We start from the raw sequence: 25,993 nt of genomic DNA on the forward strand, positions 1-25,993 counted from the left end.
ACAGATTTTCTATTTTGCTCTGACGCTAGTGATCCCAGCTCATTTTAGTTTTGGGCAATATGCACACTGGGTAATTTGCGCCATACCGGTAAATAAACATAAAACAAAATAAAATTAGTTTGGTGAGAGATAGTTTAAAGTTACTTATATAGATGGCATTACTTCCAACAAAAAGTTGTGATAACTCGGGTATCCCAGGCATTGCTGCCAGAACGCGGACGAAAAGTTCCCCTTCCCAAGCATCGTTTAGGATGTATGTGATGCTAAAGTGATGCTTGGGAAGGGGAACTTTTCATCCGCGTTTTGGCAGCAGGGATCCCAGGTAGAATTCCATGAAGCGATCTATCCGCTTTATTTGGCCAGCAAAATCTGAACAGTTACTCGTCTCCCGTCTATTGGAAGTTCATCTAGTGTAACACGTATTTTAAAATTTTATTTTAAACTATAAATTTTCACATTCAATATTTTAAACAATTATTAATCTACACTTCTGAGGTAAATGAATTTTTTTATTGAATATTTTTATTAATTAAAAGTTTTATAATTGTTTCTTCAACTTATGCGCGCTATTCACGTTTTATTATGTCTAAAATTCGAACCATGGATAATAGAGACTTCATATTGTCTATATAGAATACATACATATATAGAGAATAGAGACTTTATATGTCTTTATTCTTCATGATCCTAACCCTCAATGGCCGTTTACCGACTGGTGACGAATTATTTGTCAGAACGCATTGAAGTTGCTACAGTCTCAGCCATTGTGACGTAATAAAAATAAACGTAACTATTTTTCGAGCTCTAACGAAATATTAGGTAATTATAACTCCCTGTTGTTACTCATTGAGTGGTCAAGATTGTGGTGCCGAATGTTTTTAACGTAGAGTTAAAACTTTGACTTATAGAATTTGAATTCCCGTTCAATTAAATCTACATCTCTACCCTAGTTGCAATATCGATCAATTCTAGAGTGAATCTTGAGCAAATCAAGGAGAATACAGCAAAATATTATATCTATACCCGTATGAAAAAGCGATATATGAGCTTCAGTATAATTCAAAAAAAAGGCCATTCGGCAGCCGAAATGGAAGTAGATTTTTCATTAATTAATTTTTTTCACTGTTCAAATAAAAGTTGATAATGAAATAAAATTTTTTTTGACATTTTCTTGAAAATTCTCGAGATGATAAAACAAAAAAATCAAAAAATTATAAGTATAATGCCAAAAATTGAAGCTAACTAAATGAGCTTCAGAAGAATTTTTGATGATAATGCACTATATGTTTTGATTTGACGTTATTTAAAGATACCTATGCATATATTCAAACTATCGGACCAATGGTATTCCGGACCCTATTCGAAAAATTATGATAGATTATGGTTTTAATGCTCGAAAATTCTAGCAAAAGGACAAAGGCGATAATTTGCTTTCAATAAAATCTACTAATAAAATATTCTAAGATTAAAATTTGATTGTGATATATCACAGTGTCATGCTTGAAATTAGTACTAATATTTGAAATAAAAAGCCTATTACAATATCAAACGACGAGTAGATATGGAAAATATTATCATCATAACTAATGTTAATCTTGTTATTGATATATCATATCATTTATACACTGTCGGTAAAACAAAATTGTATATACCCATTGAATTGAGATGTTTGGATTTTATAAGTGTCACACTGCGATAATATGAATTTAAGTAGCTCCATGAATTTACTAAGAAGTAGGAGAACTAATGCAATAGCAAAATTTCATTAAATGAATGGTAAAATAAGTAATTTCAGTAATCCAGGCATATGTATAGGCATGAAAATTAAAGCTTATTTGAAGAGCTTTCAGATGAATTTAATATAAAGTCGATAAGTTATCACATTCAAAAGATATTGAAGGAAGAATAAGTAAAAATATGAATTTTTGACATTTTGAAAATTTTGAAATGCTATAACTTCTAAACAAATCGACCGATTGAGCTCATTTTCAAACTCGAACATGGTAGTCACGCACAAAATACGTATACTAAGTTTTAAGGTGATCGGTTCGAAATTGTGGCTATAATCAAAGTGAAAACCTGCATAAAATTAGCTTTTATAATATTTTGTAAATGTTCAAAACCATTTATCTATTATAAAAAATGGTCCAATCAATGAGCTGTATAGTCAAAATTGTAGGCAATCGAACGAGCTTTTACATAGAACAAACGAAAATAAGCTATCTCTTTCCGTTTAGAAGTTACATCCAGTTAAAGCGGCAAACAAATTTTTTTTGAAAATTTTACAAAATTTCAATTGACCATAACTTCTAAACTTATTGGCCGAATCAGCTCATCTTCGAACTCATCCAAGGTAATCGTCCATAGAATAAGTTTACTCAGTTTCATTAAGATCGGTGTAGAATTGCGGACGCTATCGTTGGAGAACGGCGCGTTATATTGTATATATATATATATATATTGTATATATATATATATATGTATATATATATATATATAAATACATATATAAACTTTTGAAGTGAATGTATTTCCTGACTCAGCTCGCCGAGCTGAGTTTAGGGGTAGCAAAATTTTTCGAAAATTCCATCATGAGGACAAATACAATAGTTAGATTTTTATGAAATCTACTAATATATGATAAATTATATGGAATTATAAGAAGTCATATATGGAGCCATATACAAAATTTTGCCGAAATATTATATGATTTTATAATTTGCAACATATATATCGGTAATATATTTTTTTTACATGCTAACTTATAAATATTGCTTATAATATTTTATACTATACTTTAAGTTATATGATAAGATATATGATTTAATTATATGACTGACATATAAAATTTATACATGTAAATATATAATTGTATAAACATATGTTCACATATATTTGTAGAAATGTATGTAAATATATATTTATATAAATATATATTTATATATATTTGCACAAATATAAAACTAGAGATTTCAAGCTATAAAATGCTTTTTTTTAAATCTCGATACGATTATTTTTCATGAAGTTACAGTCTTGCAAAAATCACTAAAAAATTTCTAAAATTTTTTTGTTCCTTTAATTTTTGGTATGAGTGTATTTTTTAAATTATTTATGCATAATAATATCGAAATTATTATAATATTGAAATTATAAGTTTATATATAAAATGAGAATGTAATTTGAGATGCAATATCATATGTATACAATTACATGTATTCTAAATTATATGGACTATAATAATATTAAAATAATAAATTAATTTATAAGATGAAACATATATTTTACGTTATAAATTAATATATAAAGCGGACATATAATTTTTGATACAATATCACATGTATATAATCACATATATTATGAATGATATGGATTATTATAATATTAAACGTATAAATTATTATATATGATAAATCATATATTAATCAATATTAATAATTTTGCCACCATATATGTTCAGTTATTTACCATATATTTTTTTATATATTATCGACAGTGTATGGTTTTTTCATACGGGTATATACTAGGGTGGCGCAAAAAAACCGGCTATTTTTTTTTTTCGATCTAGCATGGAAATTTGTTGGTTTACGATGTTTTGAGAACCCTCTCCAAAAATCAGCTCGACAAAAAATTTTCAAGAGGTCGCTCACGAATTTTAAAAATTTCAAAAATAATCGAAATCGGATTTTTATTTTTAAATTTTTTTCTTTCTCGTGGCAGCAATAGTTTACTTTTGTAAAATCATGACTACGCTGAGAATTTCAGCCCAAAATTGAAATATTTAAACGTTCAAGAATTTTGAATGCTTTCAAGTGCTGTCTTTTGGACGTTTTTGAGCGACCCTTAAATATTAATAATGAAGCTTCTCGATTTTTTCACCATCAATTTGCATGACAATGAATGAAAATATAACCCGAGAAATAGAAATAATAAGTTTTTTACATACTTTTTTATTTTTTAGTTCAATATGTAGGTTTTTTCGCTTATTCAAAACTTACCAAATTTTATTGTTTAAGACTGTCCTGTATATTTTTGGTTATGCAAAAGTTATATTTAAGTGAAATGACAATAATTGAGTTATAAAAAAATATAAAAACTAATTCAAACTATCAGTTAATATTCAAAATTCTTGAGCGCCGTTTAAATATTTAAATTTTGGGCTGAAATTTTCAGCATAGTCATGATTTTACAAATATAAACTATTGCTGCCGCGAGAAAGAAAACAATTTAGAAATAAAAATCCGAATTTCCATCATTTTTGATATTTTCAAAATTCGTGAGCGACCTCTGGAAAATTTTTTATCGAGCTGATTTTTGGAGAGGCTTCTTAAAACATCGTAAACCAACAAATTTTCATGCGAGATCAAAAAAAAAAAAGTAGTCGGTTTTTTTGCGCCACCCTAATATATAGTGTGATTTCAAGATCGTAACTAAGATAGGTACTAGGGCATAATTTTGACATATTCTTAGTATTATAAGTTTTTTTTTTAACGTGTCGCTAAACAACTATTAAGACTTCGCTTTTTGGACAGTTAATAAAACATGATTAGCGCACATGAGTTAAATAAAATTTTGGGTGCAACATGTAGGCTAAGTCGTAATCCGTCACCCACAATGTGTTTAGCACTCGACTCCGTTGCGCAGTATGCACTTGCTTCGCTCGTGCCTGCTCACCTACGACTCGTGCTAACCACATCGTGCTGACACATTATCCCGACTAGAATTTTTCATGAGGGCCTGACGAGGTCCTTATCGGGTTAGCCTTATTTCAAATAAGGTCCCGATTAGGGTATCCTGACGAGGATCCTGATATGGATGTAACGCTTAAGACCCATGAGGTCCTTATCGGGATTGCCTTATCAGGACCTTACCAGGATATCCTCATCAAATCCTTATCAGGATTACCTTATTAGTAATTATTTTCAAAAAAATATTAAATTGCAAAAAAAAAAATAAGAGAATTTTAATTCGATCGAGAATGTTATCTATCGTATTGAAAGCATTAATTAGAGGAAGTAAACATATTTTTTATTGATAAAAAAATCCCGATGACTGCTGGGCTCGAACCTGCGTCCTTCCTATTCAAAGTCCTCGATGCTATTCACTGTGCTGACATACACATGTGATCTTGAAAGTGTAAATATAATATTCATTATGATGTCAAAGAATAACTGATGAAGAAGTAAAAAATCTGTGCTGCAATGATTGACGTGATTTTTATATAATGTTCTTTTGTACTTTGTTTAATTTTTAGCCTGTAAATGGAATATTCGAAGGGATGGGATAACTTTTTTTTGAATAAGGATATCCTGACGAGGTCCTGATCAGGAACTCGTCAGGTTGACCCGATGGCCAATAACTTTTTTTTGAATAGAGATATCCTGATGAGGTCCTGACAAGGAACTTGTCAGGTTTGCCTTTTTATGGCAAACCTTATATTAACCTGATAAGGTCCTTATGGTACTTCAGGCAAATCAGGAAGAAATTCTAGTCGGGATGAATAACTTACCCTAGTAGTTACGCCAATTACTATTCATGCACTGGTCACAAAAATTAAAAGATTTCCGTTTGAAAAGTCGTAAATATTTTTTAGTTATACATGTTTTTTAACCATATGTTGTATTATATATTAGTATTGCACTGCGATCATTTGTTAATGAATTACAGCTTTTTAAAAATGTCACATACAAATTTATGGGTTTTTTTTTTATTCAAGTCCTTCAATTCTTTCGACTAAAATGATTCAAATCAAATAAAATTTAAAACTACACTGTCAAAAAAATTGTTTGAATTTTCAAAACATTGTATAGAACGCAATAAACACATACATTTGTGCTTGAAATTTCATTACTAATTTCATATAGAATTTAAAATACATGTTTTTGAATTTTCAAAGTAACACTTTGAATTTTCAAATACTTTTTTTTTAATATTCAAATACTTTTTTTATAATATTCAAATACTTTTTTTTGAATTTTCAAATACTCTTTTTTTAATTTTTAAATAAATGTACACTTATCCAATAAATTAAAGGAACAAAAAAATTTTATAAATTTTTTAGTGATTTTTGAAGGCTGTATTTTCGTTAAAAATGATCGTATCGGAAAAACAAAAAAAGCAAATTGAAGCTTGAAATCTGTAGTTTGAAGATCTTCCAGCAAAATATTCTTTCGAGCCATGGTTTTTGCGGAATCATAAGAAAATGGTCGGGACAAAATTTTTCTAAATTTTTTGGTTTTGTTTTTAAGGTCTACGGGGCCGGGAAAAATTTTTTCAAAAAAACGAATTCATGGCTTGCTTAGAAAATTTATTGAGCTACAATTTGCTTTTTTTGTTTCTCTGTACTTCAATTTGCTGCTGAGATATCAGCCTTCAGATGAAAAAGGATCCTTTTGTCTTTGATTATTGATATCTCAGCAAATAATGGCCGCACAGTAATTTAAAGGGTACACGGTGAAAAATTTCCACTAAATTTTACTATGGGCGCATCGTAACGCTGGACTATAAGAAACTGGTACAAAATTTACAAGTGTTCCATAGTAAACGTAGGCGCAGATTACACGATTCTGGCCTATGCGCATACGTTTACTATGGGCCACTTGTAAATTTTGTACCAGTTTCTTATAGTCCAGCGTTAAGATGCGCCCATAGTAAAATTTAGTGGAAATTTTTCACCGTGTAGTTTAAGGAACTTGAATAAATTTCTTACAGGCTCCATTTTCGATTTTTTCAAAAAAAAAATTTTTTTCATCCTTGATATCCGTTTGAAAAACCCTTAGAAAATGGCCATTTTCTGGGTTTTTAGTCGACTCATGGCTACTCTGCAAATATTGATAAAAAAAATTATGTTGCCAGGTAATTTTACAGCTTAATGTACCCTCAAAAACCCTGGAAATTTTCAGATTGATCCATTGAACCGTTTGTCCGGGCCGATTGCTCAAAGTTTTACAAAACAATTAAAGGAACAAGTTTTGCTCCTTAATTTGTGTAATCGTTATCAAAATAAAAAAATTAATTTTTTTCGGATTTTCTTTCATTTTTGCGTTAGTTATTCAGTAAATGTAAGGTAAAGAGAAAAAAAAAATTTTCCGAAAAACGAAAAAAAAAAAAAACTGAACAAAACGTGAAAAAAAAGTAAAAAAATTCTTGTTTTATCTCGTTTTAAATTTTTTTTTTTTTCTCTTTACCTTACATTTACTGAATGTACATGAAAAAAATTTTTTTTTGAAAAAATCGAAAATGGAGCTTGTAGGGAATTTATTCAAGTTTCTTAAACTGCCATTTAAATTACTGTGCGGCCATTATTTGCTGAGATATCAATAATCAAAGACAAAAGGATCCTTTTTTATTTGAAGGCTGATATCTCAGCAGCAAATTGAGGCTTGCAGGCAAAATCCCCACATCACATTCTGACCAGTGTATATTTCGCCAAAATACGTTTCCATGAAGCAACAAAATGCCTAAATCACATATAGCCAAAGTGACAAAATGTTGAAGTCACAAAAAGCAAATGTTTCAATACGCTGGAATAAAAACACGCCCAAGTAACAATTCGACCAATTGAAAAAATGTCATAGTTAAAAAATGCTGAAATCATACTTCGCAGAATTCACGATTCGTCCAAGTGACAATTCGTCAAAGTTATAAAATGCCCAGAGTGAGCGGAATTCTACCTAAAAAAAAATGCAAGTGAAATAAGGAATGATTGCGAACCACTGGGATCTCGGAAGAAAATATGTGGCGCCGTCACGACAAACTAATATCTATGTCGATGAAATAAAATAAGATTGGTACGAAATATAGTTCTACATAAGCGAATAGATGGCTGCTATTCTACACGTCAAATTCGAATTTCGATGAAATGCTACAATAAGCGAGCTTTCGATTTGTACATATAAATATTATAAAAAAATTACAACGCCAAAAATTTGATTATTTTATTGCCTACAATAGATTTGTACATGTACATTTAATTAATAAAAAAAACTCTTGTCTCATTACCGGTTGATTTTTTTTTAATATGTATTCTGTATTTACTTCGTACTTGTACATTTATTCGATAGACAACACTCGCCTAATTGCCTAGTGATTTTTTATTGAATAAATTGTTATCAATTGCCTCGTACATGTACATCTATTCGATAGACAGCTCTTGTCCCAATACCCGGTACTTTTCATTGAATACATTGCTATCGATTAGTTTAGATATTTAGATACATATGAAAGACACATCTTAGCTAATAACGAGGTCATATATTATTGAATTAATTACAATCAATCAGTTCGTACATGTACATTCATTAAGCTGTTGACTAATAACTGGTAATTTTTTATTTATTAAATTACTATTAATGATTTCGTACATGGAAAATTTTTTATTGATAGCACTGGTCTAATTGCCTCGTACATGTACATCAGTTCGATAGACAGCTCTTGTCTAATTACCTGGTGATTTTTTATATATTGAATAAATTGCTATCAATTGCCTCGTACGTGTACAGCTATTCGATAGACAGCTCTTGTCCAAATACCCGGTACTTTTCATTGAATACATTGCTATCGATTAGTTTAGATATTTAGATACATATGAAAGACACATCTAAGCTAATAACGAGGTCTTATATTATTGAATTAATTACAATCAATTAGTTCGTACATGTACATTCATTAAACTCTTGACTAATAACTGGTAATTTTTTATTGAATAAATTACTATTAATCATTTCGTACATGGAAATTATTTTATTGATAGCACTGGTCTAATTGCCTCGTACATGTACATCAGTTCGATAGACAGCTCTTGTCTAATTACCTGTCACCATTCACTAAACTCTTGACTAATAACTGGTAATTTTTTATTGATTACATTACTATTAACCATTCCTTACATGGAAATTTATTTTATTGATAGCACTGGTCTAATTGCTTCGTACATGTACATCAGTTCGATAGACAGCTCTTGTCTAATTACCTGGTACTTTTCATTGAATACATTGCTATCGATTAGTTTAGATATTTAGATTCATCTGAAAGACACATCTTAGCTAATAACGAGGTCATATATTATTGAATTAATTACAATCAATTAGTTCGTACATGTACATTCATTAAGCTGTTGACTAATTACTGGTAATTTTTTATTTATTAAATTACTATTAATGATTTCGTACATAGAAAATTTTTTATTGATAGCACTGGTCTAATTGCCTCGTACATGTACATCAGTTCGATAGACAGCTCTTGTCTAATTACCTGTCACCATTCACTAAACTCTTGACTAATAACTGGTAATTTTTTATTGATTACATTACTATTAACCATTCCTTACATGGAAATTTATTTTATTGATAGCACTGGTCTAATTGCTTCGTACATGTACATCAGTTCGATAGACAGCTCTTGTCTAATTACCTGGTACTTTTCATTGAATACATTGTTATCGATTAGTTTAGATATTTAGATTCATCTGAAAGACACATCTTAGCTAATAACGAGGTCATATATTATTGAATTAATTACAATCAATTAGTTCGTACATGTACATTCATTAAACTCTTGACTAATAACTGGTAATTTTTTATTGAATAAATTACTATTAATCATTTCGTACATGGAAATTATTTTATTGATAGCACTGGTCTAATTGCCTCGTACATGTACATCAGTTCGATAGACAGCTCTTATCTAATTACCTGATGATTTTTTATTGAATAAATTGCTATCAATTGCCTCGTACGTGTACAGCTATTCGATAGACAGCTCTTGTCCAAATACCCGGTACTTTTCATTGAATACATTGCTATCGATTAGTTTAGATATTTAGATTCATCTGAAAGACACATCTTAACTAATAACGAGGTCTTATATTATTGAATTAATTACAATCAATTAGTTCGTACATGTACATTCATTAAGCTGTTGACTAATAACTGGTAATTTTTTATTTATTAAATTACTATTAATGATTTCGTACATGGAAATTTATTTTATTGATAGCACTGGTCTAATTGTCTCGTACATATACATCAGTTCGATAGACAGCTCTTGTCTAATTACCTGGTGATTTTTTATATATTGAATAAATTGCTATCAATTGCCTCGTACATGTACAGCTATTCGATAGACAGCTCTTGTCCAAATACCCGGTACTTTTCATTGAATACATTGCTATCGATTAGTTTAGATATTTAGATACATATGAAAGACACATCTTAGCTAATAACGAGGTCATATATTATTGAATTAATTACAATCAATTAGTTCGTACATGTACATTCATTAAACTCTTGACTAATAACTGGTAGTTTTTATTTATTAAATTAGTATTAATGATTTCGTACATGTACACTTTACTGTACAGACGGCTCAGTTGAAGTATCCACCATTTTCCATTGATTAATTAGACATCTATTTATTCGAACATGTAAATATAAATAATAAAAAAAAAATTGGTGCAATTTTCTTAGCGGAAAGTTAAAAATTAGTAATTATTTAAAAAATGTTGTTAGATATAAAGCATGCAATTAAATTGCATGTATACATCTGATTTAAACAGCGTTAGAGTCTGATTACCTGAGAATTTGTATTACATAATTAGCTTGAATTTAATTCGTGCATGTACATTCGGTTCAAGAGACGGCCCAAGTCTAATTATTTGCTATTTTCTATTAATTAATTAGCTGCTAATAAATTCGTTCATGTACATTTGATTTAATAAATGACTCTAGTCTAATTAAATACCATTTTCCATTGACTAAATAGCTATCAAGAAATTCGTACATGTACATTTAATTATATAGGCGGCTCTAGTTTGTGTCCACCATTTTCTATTGGCTAGTTAGCTATCGAATAATTCATACATATTTATTTGACTTACTATACCGCTTTTTTCTATTTATTTACGATTTTTATTTTACTAAATAGATCCCAATTTATTCGTACGTGTACATTTGACTTAAGAAACGGCTTTTGTCTAATTTAATACCATTTTCAATTGATTAATCAACTATCCATCCATTCGTACATGTACATTGGACTTAAGAAACGGCTCTAGTCTACCATTTTCAATTGACTAAAAAGCTATCAATAAGTTCTTAATTGTATATCTTATTTAATTGGCGTTTCTGGTATCATTACGTAGTAGATTCTTCAAAATTAGTGGCTATTTATCAAATCGTACATGTACATTTATACGATAGACCTGGTATAATTTTGAGCAAGTAAATTAACTACTTACATTACGGACATGTACATTTGACTCGAGAGACAGCTCTAGTCGAATTATCGGTGATGATTATATGTGTATAGAGTATGTAAAAGCAATGAAGAAGTAATTAATTGTTTGCTATTATGAAATATCTATGTTTGGATTGGTTGTATAAATAAAGGAGGTCTCCGTTTACTCTAAGTTTATAATTATTTTATGTATTTTTGTCAAGAGCAATTATATAATAATAATACTTATATCAATAATAAATATAATAATAATTATTACAGTAATAATTGTAGTAATAAGAATTATAGTAATAATAATAATAAAAATTATAATACAGTAGAACCTCGATAACTCGAACCTCACCGGAGGGAAAAAAAATTTCGAGTTAACGAGTTTTCGACTTATCAAGTATTTTGAGAGATAAAGGTTGTAATGAATGAAATTTCGAACTGTAAAGGCATTTAAATCAAGTTGAGTAAATATTATTTGTTTTAATATAAAAAAATTTATAAATTTATATAATCAGTTATATTTTTCTGGGTTAAAGAATTTAAATATTGCTTGTCTATAGTATTTTCAAGTATGAACAAGGCATCAAATACTCGATCATCGACATTATTACATCTTTCGATGTAGATCCGTAGGTTCTTGATTGCCCCTTGAGCCTGTGTATTTGATACAGTTAGTTCAGTACTCAAATCTTCATCATCGCCGTCATCGTCATCGAGGTCCTGGTTTTGATTAAGCAAATTAACAATTTCATCGTCAGTCAAGGTTCCAGTCGTAGCGATATCAGCATCACATGATACATAATCTTCAAATTGGACGTCTGCAATCGGTAGTTTATTCCACTCTTCTAATGTTGTATCATCGGGTGTCGTTTTCAGGGTTGATTGTGTCAGTTCCTCTCTTTGTGTCGTTGTAAATCCACATGTTCTGAAGCAATTAACTATCGTACTTTCTGATACGTTTCTCCAAGCTTTATCAATCATCCTAATGGCATGCAAGACGTTTATGGCGGGCACAGTTTTTTGTTCCATATCAGCAATAATCCATATCTACTTTTTCACGAAGAGTTAACGTTTTTAATTTTCTAGTGGTCATTTTACAGAAAATGTTATGAGACGACTAATATACTTCTAAACACGAAACTATTCTGATAATAAATTTCTTTCAAGCTATGCATTAAAGAAAAAGTAGGGAAAAAATAAGCCAATGTCAAGGACAACATACCTTCAATTTGCGATAAGGAAAACATAAATTGACAAGATGACATCATCAAAATTACTTACTTCGACATATCGAGTCTTTCTTTGGAACTTCGAGTTATAGAGTCAAAATTAATATAAATTACACGTCACGGGGTAGAATACATTGTTCGAGTTACAGAGTCAAGAAAGTTCGAGATATCGCGTATTTTGGGTCTGAACGGAAGGGAATCGTATTTTTCTTCAACTTACTGAGGATTACGACTTAACGAGGTTCGAGTTATCGAGGTTCTACTGTATTAATAATACTAATTATCATGTCAGTTTAGAGTGGAAATAATAAAAATAATTTTTTTTAAATTTGAAATAGATCACCATATACAAATGTTTCCACAGAATTCATTTACAGGGGTCAAAAACGTCATAGAATCAACTAGATGTATTGGATTCTATAAGGTTCTTGACTAATTATAATAGATTCAATGGAAACTTTTACATACGGCAGTATTATTATTAACTATTATATTATTATTTTTTTTTATTCTTCTTGCATATGGTAGTATGCAGTGGATCGCTCGTTTTTTTGTTTTTGATTATACACTTTGAGTGATACCAAGTATTGCACTTGTCACACATTTGCATTTGGATTGCGCTATTTTTATTACAGAGCGCACATGTCCAATTTTGACTCTTATATTTTTTATGTGTAAAAGTTGATTTTTTACATTTTCTGGTTCTTTTTCGGGTCAAAACTTCTCTGCCATGAATAAGTGAAGCTAGTGGAGTCTCATCACTATGATTATCAGGTACATGTGAAACTGCTGGCGTAATCTTAACGGGTGTTTGATTTGTTTCAGGTGTAGCTGCTGGAGTTTCATCACTATGATTATCAAGTACATGTGAAACTGCTGGCGTAATCTTAACGGGTGTTTGATTTGTTTCAGGTGTAGCTGCTGGAGTTTCATCACTATGATTATCAAGTACATGTGAAACTGCTGGCGTAATCTTAACGGGTGTTTGATTTGTTTCAGGTGTAGCTGCTGGAGTTTCATCACTATGATTATCAAGTACATGTGAAACTGCTGGCGTAATCTTAACGGGTGTTTGATTTGTTTCAGGTGTAGCTGCTGGAGTTTCATCACTATGGTTATCAGGTACGTGTGAAGCTGCTGGCGTACTCTTAACAGGTGTTTGATTTGTTTCAGGTGTAGCTGCTGGAGTTTCATCACTATGATTATCAAGTACATGTGAAACTGCTGGCGTAATTTTAACGGGTGTTTGATTTGTTTCAGGTGTAGCTGCTGGAGTTTCATCACTATGATTATCAAGTACATGTGAAACTGCTGGCGTAATCTTAACGGGTGTTTGATTTGTTTCAGGTGTAGCTGCTGGAGTTTCATCACTATGATTATCAAGTACATGTGAAACTGCTGGCGTAATCTTAACGGGTGTTTGATTTGTTTCAGGTGTAGCTGCTGGAGTTTCATCACTATGTTTATCAAGTACATGTGAAACTGCTGGCGTAATCTTAACGGGTGTTTGATTTGTTTCAGGTGTAGCTGCTGGAGTTTCATCACTATGATTATCAAGTACATGTGAAACTGCTGGCGTAATCTTAACGGGTGTTTGATTTGTTTCAGGTGTAGCTGCTGGAGTTTCATCACTATGGTTATCAGGTACGTGTGAAGCTGCTGGCGTAATCTTAACGGGTGTTTGATTTGTTTCAGGTGTAGCTGCTGGAGTTTCATCACTATGATTATCAAGTACATGTGAAACTGCTGGCGTAATTTTAACGGGTGTTTGATTTGTTTCAGGTGTAGCTGCTGGAGTTTCATCACTATGATTATCAAGTACATGTGAAACTGCTGGCGTAATCTTAACGGGTGTTTGATTTGTTTCAGGTGTAGCTGCTGGAGTTTCATACTCTTTCAACAGATTTTTTAGTTTTACCATGTCTGTCACTTTTTTGTTCATGGTATCATAAATAATTTTGATCGGAGTCTGGAATTATAATAATAATAATAATAATAATATTATTAATAATAACAAGAATAATAATAATAATAATAATAATGCTGGTGATGATTACTTACATAATCCGGATCGTGATTGTGTCTATCCTCAAATTTATTAATCATCAACGTGGAAGCATCGACAGCTTCGATGATAATTTCCGCTGCGCAATTGATTTTGTCGCTTCTGGAACGTTAAATATAATAAAAATCATTTAACTTAATTCATGCTTTTAAAGTATTTTTTTTTTTTAATGATAATTTTCAACAATAAACTTACTTGAAATTACTGCCCGGTTGTACCCGTGGAGGCCCACCCCTCTCGCATTGCAACCATATTTTTTTAAAAACAAGATTGGTGTTGTAGTCTTTCAACTTAGAAATGGGTTCCGTACGCTTTTTATTAAAACTACGTCCCGTTTCTATTTCATACAGTCGTTGTTTATCGCGTAATTCTTTATAAGAATTAAATGTCGCACCAGGCCCAAAGTATGACGCCATTATCACTCAATTTTAATATAATTTTTATTTAAATTTCTTCACACTTAGCACATTACGAAGGTAAATAAAAAATGGCGCCGAGCGTTGTAGAGGAGAAGACCAAAATCACTCCGGTATAGAGTCGCGGTTGTCTCGCGTCGCTCATGGACACATATGTGTTTGGAAGTGTTTTGGCGCGAAACATTTCCGTGTCTCAGAACATAAATGTGCGATTTGGTACCTTTAAGCCGTATACGCAACAATAAATTTTTCAACGATATAGAACGAACGATACGACGGAAAGGTTCTGGCGCGAATCAGATAGCATTTTTATAAATTTAAATATACGACTGTAAAATACATAGTTTGAAAATATACCCAATTTTTAAAAATGTACCTAAACATGAATTTTTCTTAATAACAAAAAATTAATTACTTCTTAATCATTTTTACATACTCGACAGATATAATAATAATTTATTACACTTAACTTAATAAAAGTTGATAAAAAATAGCGTATAATTTGACTATAAAAAAATTTTTAATAGTTTTTATCATAATACAAAAGTCATTAACATTTTTTGACTGATACTCGATTTTTGGAAAAGTTCAACGATAAAAATTCAAAATAATACTCAATTATATTTACAAAAGTAATTTTGGAATGGTTAAAATACATTTAAAAAATAAAATTTTTTGAGTGTCGAAGCATCGACAGCTTCAACCGTGATGTCTGCCGGGTAATAGGTTTTGTCCCTTCTCAAACAACAAATAAAACAAGTAAAAACAGTACCCCATAATTAGACATGAGCTGTCTATTGAGTAAATGACATTTACGATCTAATTGATAGCAATTAATCGATAAAAAATTAACAATTTATTAGTTAAGAGCTGTCTATCGAAAAATGTACATGTACAAGTTAATTAAGAGCAATTTATTTACTGAAAATTACCTGGTAATGAGTCGAGTGCTATCGATTCAATAAATGTACATGTACGAACTAATTGATAGTAAGCTCTTAATTAATAGCGAGGTCATTTATTATTGAATTAATTGTTATCAATAACTTTGTACATGTACATTTATTCGATAAACAGCTCTTATAAAAAGCAGATATAATGAGATCTGATCATCATGTCTAAATATTTGATCTGATCAGATATAAATAGATCTGCTAAGAGATAATTTTTTCTGATCAGATCATTTTATCTTTATCATTATTCCCGGGTACATGCACATTCATTTGATAGGCAGCTCTTAATAGATAGCACTATTCATTGATACGAACATTGCATTTATGTAACAAATAGCTCTTAAATAATTACTAGGTAATTTGTTATTAAAATAATTGCAATCAATTAGTTCGTACATGTGCATTTATTTGATAAGCAGCTCTTAACTAATAGCAAGGTTTTGACTAATAGTGATATGATAGACAGCTCTTAATAGATAGCATTCGTCTAATTAGCAAGTAAGTTTTCATTGAATCAATTGCTATTCGTTAGTACGCATATGTACATTAGGGTTAATGTACATTTATATAATAGACAGCTTTTCAATAATTACCAGGTTATTTTTTATTGAATCATTAGCTATCAGTTAGTTTGTACATGTACGTGTATTCGATAGACTTGGTATTTTAAAGGTAATAAACTACCTACTTATACTACGTACATGTGAATTTGACTTAGCAGACAGCTCTGGTCTATTTATTCGCTATTTTAAATTAAGTATAAGTAGTTAGTCAAATAATTCGTTCGTACACATATTTAATTTACAAGACATCCCTAGTCTAACTTACCTGGTAATTTTAAGCAAATAAATTACCTACATACATTTCGTACATGTACATTCGACTTGAGATAAACCCTAGTCCAATTATCCGCTATTTTTTATCAACTTTTATTAAGCGAGTAGCTTTTCAATTCCTTCGTACGTATACATTCAGTTCAAGAGACGGCTCTTATCTTATTACCTGTTAATCTCAATCGAATAAAAAGGTATAAAGTTGTTTATACATTTACGTATAATTCAATAGACATCCTTTTTTAATTACTTGATATTTTTTATTACGAAAAATTGTAGACACAGCTACGTTTAAGATGCTGTTAATTTTTGTTAGATATAAACCCTGCAATAAATTATTATATCTGTTGAGTATGTAAAAACAATTGAGAAGTAATTTATTTTTTGTTATTATGAAAAACTTATGTTTGGATTGGTTGTTTCAATAAAGAAGAAGGTTCCTATCGACTCCGAGTTCATGCTCATTTTATGTATTGAAACGTAGGGTATTCGTTCAACTGCACTTATGGTGTAGGCGTGCAGGTTTCGTGAGTCAATTGCCAGGCTACTTTCCAAAATGAGACTCTGATTAAATTTAATTACCCGAACTGGCCGTATAAAACTAAACTACTACTAGTACTTAGCCTAATTTTAGTATTCGGTATAGTTGTCCTCGATGTTGATGGACTTGGCGATTGGTTTGGCCCTTGGAAATCGCCTCCTTGGACCTGACTCCTCTCTCAGATGCTGCTACTTCTATTATTCACAATAGGAGGTGGATGAAGCAGGGTGAATTCACTCAAACACTGGTTCAAGTACTTATTTACTGATAATTATATTTTATTGAGTAATTATCAATAATGCCACAACGCACACAATCTGATTACAAAGTCATTGTATCACACAACTAACTGCATGTGATACTGTCGTTACTGCGATTCACACTCGCATAGCTCCATTACCCAATAATTCAAGTATAGTATTTTATGAATTATTGATTCGATACTGTTATTAGAATTATTAACTAATTGCAATAATTATAATTAGTTATTCGCCGAGTTAACTAACTGTAACTCAGTTTAACGCGATATACTATTCACAGCCCGAATAACTAATCTGGTTATACTCTGGTATCGTCTGATTGAAAACGCGATCCAGGTTCTACTCTGGTTTTAGCTGGTAATAACGACTGAGAAGCTATGAGCTAAAGCTGGTAATATACAAGCTACTATACAAGGTGCTGATGCTAACAAAAGTAAAAACTAAAGCTAGAGCTATGCACGTGCTTATATAGGCCGAAGCACCATGCTGGAGCACGTGACAACCCCACCCTAGATCATTTGGAGGCGAACGATGCCCACATCGTAACACCACCCCCCTTAACTTTAACCCAGGTGAGTTTAAATCGCAAAAAAATAGACCGGTTGAAGTTAAATCTTACCGCGCCGACAGTAACAACATTACCACATGATTCACTCAATCGTTCACACTGTGGCTAATTTCTGGTAATACTGCTGTACAATGTAATAGCTAGTATTCCAGCATAAAAAGAAATATCATTATATAAACATTTTTTTATAAAGAGATAAATATTAAATATAAACAGTATACATTTCTATGTCTCTATTGAATACTGACTGGTTCAGTTTTGGACTCATCAATGTCCTTCTACGCTATTCTATATCTTTACAGGCACACACTTCTGGTAGCAATAAAGTACAAAAATAAAAATAATAATCATATACCAATACAAATGTGTATAAAAATAAAAAAATAAAAAATGAAAACAAAACTAAGAACTGACCAGTTTTTCCATAACTCAAAAATAATAATTTGCAATTTTTTTTTTTTTTTTTTTTCACCAATTATATGGTTGCATGTGTCTAAATCGAGAATATTGAATTTATGCACAATAATAAAAAAATAAAAATAACTTTTGACCAAAATAAAAAATAAAAATGAAAAATAAACAAAAAACCGGTTTACAAATGAAATCACTATTGTTGGATGTCACACTGGTTGTCTTGAGCAAATCTTGGTCCATCTCTGGTTGAGCTGTGCATAAATCCTGGTCTTCATCTGGATATTTACGGAGGCAATATCAGATATGCTCCCCGTGCTGCTTTCGTCACCTGACTTCTCAGCCTGCAGTCTACACAGGAGTCGTTCTCGAACGGGTACTGCGTTGAGCAGCGACGGCAGTACCCTCTCATAGCTTCGTACCCCTCGGTACGCCATCTCTGGTAGGGACAGTCATTATTGGTGTGTCCTAAACGTCTGCAGTTAGTGCAGTAACAGTCACCTTGCAGCTCGTTAGGGCATTTGTCGAAGGAGTGCCCTGTTTGTTTGCACTTTAGACACCCTGGGTGAGGAGCTGATGTCAATCTGGTCTCCACGGTTTGTGTTGCTACCGTGCGCCTTGTCTTTGGGCCTAGTTCGGCTGCCATCTTCTGTACTGCTGCCTGCCACTCTTCGTTGGTCAGAATGATGTCTAGTCTCGTGTCAACACGCTGCATGTGTTGACCCACTGCCACATGGACGCTGATTGGAACCTCAGGTACCGCTGTCATTAGTACTTGAGTTGGTACCTCCTCTGGTTTCTCCGGTACTACTAGCACTGAGTCCTTTTCTGCGTATAACAATACTTTGCTCAATCGTCTATGAAATCCAGACAACAATGTAATGCTGGTTGTCACTGGTATATCAAAGCCTAAGTATCCTGCTGGCGTAGCAAATACTGGATGTTTCCAATATGACTGTTTATCACCCACATTACCGTGGTACCGCTGCTTCTTCAGTAACTGGTGCGCATCCTGTTGTTCGGACGGGATCTTCGCTTTTGACCACAAAAGTTGACTGAGGTCCATTCTGTAAGAATACCGTAATTAGACTACGCACAGTACTAGTATTCGCGTTTCCAATTTTTGATGTACGAGTTGTCCCTGACCTACGACTCATTGTTCGACTTTAACTACATGTCTATTCGACCTACGAGGTATTTTAAGATCACTAATACTAAATGTACCTACTAATACATTATTCTGATCACAAATGTTTACTAAGCTGTTTGAATAAAAACTATGTACATAAAATGGCCCTTTTCTGGGTGCCGCAAGCTTACCTGCGAATCCATCAGCCTTTTTACTCAACTGTTTATTTTTAATAAATACCTCTGCTCCAATTTTTAAGTCTATATTTGGTTCTGGTACCAACTCGTCCTGTCTATTCTGGGCTCTAATCATAAACGACTCTACATAATGTCTTAATTCGTCGATCAGTGCTAAGACCGTACTACGATGACTCTGGTCTTGGAGCTCTGATAAAACTTTCCCTCCACGATGTAAGTCTAAATACCTCGGATCACGGCCAAAATTTAAGTATGCTGGACTGACTGTCAGCGAGCTGTGAACAGATGTATTATAAGCATAAACGAGTTCTGGGAGATTCTGGTCCCATTTGGAATGTTTATCTGTAAGAAAAGTGCGAATTAGGGATTTTAAATTTCTGTTTATTCTTTCCACAGGGTTTGCCTGCGGATGATAAGTAGGAGTCAATTCATGTATTACGTCATTACCCTGTAAATATTCTGATACTACCTTATTCACAAATTCTGTTCCATTATCTGTAACTACCACTCGTGGGTAACCCCAACGATTGAAAACAGAACGTAAAAAGAATACTATCTTACTACCTGTTGGTTCCGAGATTGGCTGGACCTCCAAGTATCTTGAGTACATGTCACACAGAACAATTAGGTGAGTCTTCTGGTGTACCGTTCTGGGCAATGGTCCCACTGTGTCTACTGATACACTTTCCCACAATTCGGTGATAGGTCGATGTCCTGGTATGACTTGAGGTGGATTAGTATCTGGTTTGTGCAATTTACAGGTTTCACAATTATTCACGTAGTTCACTACGTCGTGATAAAGATTTGGCCAATAATAATGATTTGCCACGTGGCTGTACGTCTTGCTGATACCACCATGTCCGGATACGAGCTCATCATGCGCCTTGCGAATTATTGATCGACGCTGGTCTGGATGCGCTACCAGTTTCCAGTGCTCTGGCGCATTCTCAAATAACTGAGTAGGATGCCGCGGTCGATAGTAATATAGGTTACTATCAAGGAATTTCCATTGAGGAAACCGTGTTGGAGTAGCCTTGACCTCTTCTATTTTCCTCTCGTACCACTGCTGTCTGATGTCATTCACCCGGCAAATCTTATCTGTCTCTGGTTCAACGCCCTCGTAAACTCTCGAGAGAGCGTCAGCCGCTTCGTTGTTTATTCCTGGTCGATGGACTATAGTTATTGTCCAGAGTGAGTACTCTGCAATCCATCGGGCTAGTCTTCCTCTGGGATTCTTGACGTTCTGGAGCCACTTTAAACTCGCATGATCGGTTACTACTGTCACAGGATACTCGTCATAGTACCCTCTTAGCTTCTGGTATGACCAAATGACGGCCAAGCACTCTTTCTCCGTCGTCGTGTAGTTCTTTTCATGCTTATTTAGTGCTCTACTGATAGCGGTGATATGATATTCTCGCTCTAGTCCTTTCTGAGTGAGAACTGCTCCAATCCCTGAGTCACAAGCGTCTGTGTAAAGTATGAATGGCAGATTATAATCTGGTACTGTTAACGCTGGAGCATTGATGAGCATCTCTTTGATCTGGTTGAATGCCCGAGTCTGGTCTGGACCCCAAGTCCATACTGCCTTTTCGCTGACCAATGATGTGAGTGGTCCTTGGATCTTGGCAACCATTTTCATATGTCTCCTGTACCAATTTACCATTCCTAAGAAACGTCTTAACTGTTTCTTACTAGTCGGTTCTGGATATTCTTCTACTGCGCGCAGCTTCTCTGGGTCAGGATGTAATTCGTTCCCCTTGATGACGAATCCTAAATACTTCATTTCTGCAACACAGAATTTACATTTCTCGCGTTTGATTAATAAACCCACCTCTCTGAATACTTTAAACAATATTTCGAGGACTTGTACGTGGATTTCAAACGTAGGTGTTGCTACTACCCAGTCATCCATGTACGGATGGACATAATTAATCCAATAAGCTGGTAGATTTAGCTGGCGTAGTACTGGTTTCATTGTCTGGATTATCAGATCCATCTTCCTCTGGAACGTCCCTGGTGCTGTTGATAGTCCAAACGGCATCCGTATAAATTCGAACGATCCCATACCTTCTACAGCAAACGCTGTAAACTGCCGATGTTCTGGTTTGATCACGATCTGATAATATGCATTCGTGCAATCGATTACGCTTCTATAAGCGCCTTCTCTGATGACTTCCAATGAAGTGTCGATACGCCTCATCGGGTAGTTGACCATCTTCATGACCTTATTGAGTGGTCTATAGTCGATGCACATTCGCCATGCTTTAATATCGTCTGCGTCTTGGCCTGGTAACAGTTTCTTCTTAACCATTACTGGTTGGAAGCTCCATTCGCTTGTACTGGGCTGGATAGTTTTCTGGTCCAGCAGCTGCTCTATGATTTTATGCAACGCTTCTGTTACCTTAGGTGATCGTCTATATGGCTTGACGCGTATCGGTGTATAATTGTTTAACTCAATTTCGTACTCAACTCCTTTTAGTGTACCAAGGTCGGCTTGGTCCATCAAGTTGAATTCAGCATCTAGAAATCTATTTAATGTCTCTGTCTCGCTCGCATTTAACTGTATTGTACATAACTGATTACCTGGTTTACCTGGTTCACATCTTCTGCGTTCTTGATCATGTTTCCATGTCCAAGTCATATCATCAGCATGTAAATGTACCCCATGGTCTGTCAAAAATCTCATTCCGAGTATGATGTCATCCGGCATCTGGTCAAACACTTCAAACCATGCGTTTATCTCGACTTCGTAGATTTCGAATGCGACGAATACCCTGTAAAGGCTCTGTATTGCTGAATTGTCTGCTAGAATAAACGAACTTTTAATTGAGTCATATTTTATTTTAATTATATTGTCCGGTATTTTCTCTGCAATTAATTGTGTCATAAAATTTCTGTTCGCACCTGAGTCGAACAGCGCCGTGCATCTGGTATTATTTATGTCTACGGGACACGTAAAGTATTTACTTACAGCAATCGTTGTCTGTTGTGTCCATGTTGCCCCAGATGGTATAACTATGACGTTGACTTTTCCTGCTCTATCTACTGGTTCACGTCTCTTATTCGTTGTCTTGTCTGTGTGCTCTGGTGGTGGCTCGAGATAATCATTTCCACAACTCGTTGCGATACAATTCCCGAATCTAACACAGCAATTACCCATTTTATCACTACAATTAATTTTATTTACTTCCGGTGTGTAATTGTCCGCGCTCACGTCTGTGTCGGATGAAGTCGCGTTATCATCTGAAATGCTATCTGTGTTATATTCATAGCGGACGCTCGCCTCACCCACCCCTTGTGAGCAACGTGGTGCGGGAATATCTATATCGAGTACTAGCTCCCGCTGCTGTTCTCGTCTTACTAGTTTTTTTCACAATTACATTTAGTTGCTGTTTCACCTATTTTGAAACATCGCACACAAATATCAACTCTTTCTTCTTTGCACTCTCTTGTTTTGTGCTCTCCTTTTTTCCCACAGTTCAAGCAGGTGTAGGTGCCACCCACTGATCTACCTGATGATCTTGATGTCGCTGAGCCTGATCTTGTACTGCGATCGTTTGACTTTGACCTGTCTCTGTAATTGTGTCTGTCGTTTTTATTCAATACGATATTTAATTTTTTATCGTTCTTATTCTCAGTCAATTTACTTTGCTTGACTGGTTCTTTCTCTATTATTTTTTTCTGGTATCTCTTAATTTTCTTTTGTATCCTTCTCACTCTTTCATTTTCTTCCTCCGTGTCGGAATCTGTTTCTGACCCTGCTACTGAGTTTTTTGTTGACTGCAGCCTACGTACCATTGATCGTCTATTCTCTCTCGATCTTCTTACGTCCGCAACTCTGTTCTCTGCCTCTGCCAATGCCTCTGTTAATTTTTTGTATGATGTTATCGGCATTAATATATGCAGTTCCCTTTGGATCTCTGCATCCAACTTTGGAATTATTATTTCCAACTGCTTTTCCATTTCCATTGGGCTTCGCAGCTCGTCAAACTTTGACCTCATTTTTTTTATAAATTGTTGCGAGTCTTCATTCTTTCTCTGGTACGTTGAGAATATTTCCTGCAGTATATCTGCATCTTTTGTTGCTTTACAGAACGTTGTTCTAAATCCTTTTTCCACATCGTTCCAGCTTTCCCATTGATCCATATTTTGTTTTATCCATTCCCTTTCCATATTTAACGCCATTTTGAATAATTCCAATCTGTCGTTAAAGTCGAGTGCTTGTTCCTGACACACTTCTGTTATCGTCTGGATCCATTCTTTGGGTTGACTGTCTCTCGTGTACTTGAGTCCTTTAACTCTTATTAATGTTTCCATTAGATGAATTTTGTCTGCTGTTCTTCGCATTGATTCTTCTCTGTAGCTTGTTGTTAAATTTGGTCTGCTAACATACGTCGGTTGATAATGGTTTGGATACTGGTGACCTTGATTATACTGGTTCACCATATCACTTTCCGGTATATTGTATGGTGTTGGTAGATAATGCGCCGATGGTCTACCCGTGCTTCTCTGCTGTTCATATTGCGGCACGTTTGCGTGCGTTCGTGCTCTGTTGTCAGATTGCTTCTGTTGAACTTGCGTTGAATTTTGTATTCTGTCCAGATCTACTGTTTCGTCGAATAATTGCATCCCTCTGGTGATGTAATTTACTATATCATTTTCCCAGTTTCCTTCTATTTCCTCTCCTATACTTAATTCAGTCTTCAGAGATTCCATCTGGTCTTTGTCTTTTATATGGGGTATCGACTCGACTAGTTCGATGCGCTTTTGTAGATTTTTTTCTCTTCTCACTATTTCCCTGGACCATTGGATAAACCTTGCGGTAGTTTTGCACCATCTTTGTATTTTATCATTCATTTCCCTATTTTTTTCCATATTTTCCATGAATATTGCTCTTTTATAGTCATCCAACATCCATATTTTCTCTTCTTTTGTGAGGAAAGTTTCATCCCCTCTCATTTGTTTTTCATATTGGGTTGGACACTGATGTATTACAACATCTCCTTCTTCTTCGACGTCTTGTTCGAAGTTGAAATTCTCCGCTGATTTCCAGTTTTTTTGGTTTTTGTCGTTTCTTCTTAGTTTCAGCCGTTTTTCTAGTACTTTATTTTCCACAATTACCGGTATTGATTTTTTTCCTGGTACTGTTTCTGGTGCTGATTTTATACTTTCATTTTCTTGTTTCTTGCTTTTAGCCAACTCTTCTTTTAATTTGACCATCGACTCGTTTAACTCTTGCACGTGGCGTTGTAAGTTTCCTACTTGCTTCCTGGTTTTAACCATTTTGATTTATTATGCCCGTAGGGAAAGAATAAACAGAACATGAAATAACTCGAAAAAAAAATAAAAATTTCGACAAAAAAAAAAATGAAAAAATAAAAGTTGTATAAGTTTTCTGGTAACCAAAATCTCCGTTGTCTCTGCTTTATACACCTGTTGACTTACAATAAATTTATATTAGTATCACGGTCACGTTTCAGTCTTAACCCAAAAAAAATCAATTTACTTTTTTTTGATTCAAAATTTTAAATATTAATTTACTATTTTTTTTTGAAATATTTTAATTTATTTGAGAATAAAAATGCTGATTTTAATTTTAAATATTTCTGATTTTAATAAAGAGAATTAATTTTAAAATTTAATACCTGAATTTTTCTGCACGTGGATAACCTTGGAATGTAATTGTATATCTGTATATTTTTAATATTTGTTTTTAAGCTTTATTAGCTTTTGCTTGATTTTTATATGTTGTGCTTTTAGTTTTATTTTATAAAGAGAATATTTTTATTAAAATATATTTACTTTAGACTTTTTCTATTTTGCATAAGATCGTGATGCGTAACAAATTTATACTGTAACTGACTATACTTGTGTCTCTTTTTTGTTTATCTGGTTTGCTATTCTATAGATGGCAGTAATTTGTTCTATGGTAACTTATCCTGTTAATTTCTGTGTTACCGACGGTAAGGCTGATGAATTCCTAGGCAGACTTCTGTAACAAACAATTCAAATTTTAAAATTTTGCCGCCTTTGCGGATTATCGCCTATTCTGTTTTTCTGTCTTATTCGTGTATATAATAATAATAAATCTAACGCGACAATGAGTCTTCCTGGCTGTTCGGGTATTTGTCGTGTTTTATTTTATTTTATCCTCTGTTGCTATGTAAT

At 33.2% G+C, this 25,993-nt stretch overlaps 3 protein-coding genes across 6 annotated transcripts in view; 1 reads left to right on the forward strand and 2 right to left on the reverse strand.

Annotated features, from left to right (window-relative positions):
• The first annotated feature begins 313 nt into the window (after positions 1-313).
• LOC130673121 (serine/threonine-protein phosphatase 6 regulatory ankyrin repeat subunit C-like) overlaps positions 314-25,993 on the forward strand; it is a 40,102-nt gene continuing 14,422 nt past the window's right edge. Inside the window, exons 1-2 of one of the 3 annotated variants that reach the window (XR_008990833.1) lie at positions 314-495; positions 7,604-9,156. The gene's annotated coding sequence lies outside the window, so the exon portion shown is untranslated. The other 2 variants (XR_008990834.1, XM_057478053.1) reach the window with 2 other exon arrangements.
• LOC130673120 (mucin-2-like) lies at positions 12,911-14,926 on the reverse strand. The gene is made up of 2 exons (XM_057478052.1): positions 14,514-14,926; positions 12,911-14,421 (listed from the first exon to the last, which is right to left on the reverse strand). Exons 1-2 carry the CDS (start codon positions 14,556-14,558, stop codon positions 12,949-12,951), a joined length of 1,518 nt encoding a protein of 505 aa, XP_057334035.1. The 5' UTR covers positions 14,559-14,926; the 3' UTR covers positions 12,911-12,948.
• On the reverse strand, positions 17,508-25,720 carry LOC130673122 (uncharacterized). 2 transcript variants are annotated; one of them, XM_057478054.1, is made up of 2 exons: positions 25,628-25,710; positions 17,508-19,566 (listed from the first exon to the last, which is right to left on the reverse strand). In XM_057478054.1, the coding sequence occupies exons 1-2, from the start codon at positions 25,648-25,650 to the stop codon at positions 18,786-18,788; spliced, it is 804 nt and encodes a 267-aa protein (XP_057334037.1). In that variant the 5' UTR covers positions 25,651-25,710; the 3' UTR covers positions 17,508-18,785. The 2 variants fall into 2 exon arrangements, with proteins under 2 accessions (XP_057334037.1, XP_057334038.1); XM_057478055.1 differs by having other exon boundaries at positions 17,511-19,566; positions 25,471-25,720.

Source organism: Microplitis mediator, chromosome 8 (assembly GCF_029852145.1).
Source record: "Microplitis mediator isolate UGA2020A chromosome 8, iyMicMedi2.1, whole genome shotgun sequence".
Classification (NCBI taxonomy): Eukaryota; Metazoa; Arthropoda; class Insecta; order Hymenoptera; family Braconidae; genus Microplitis; species Microplitis mediator.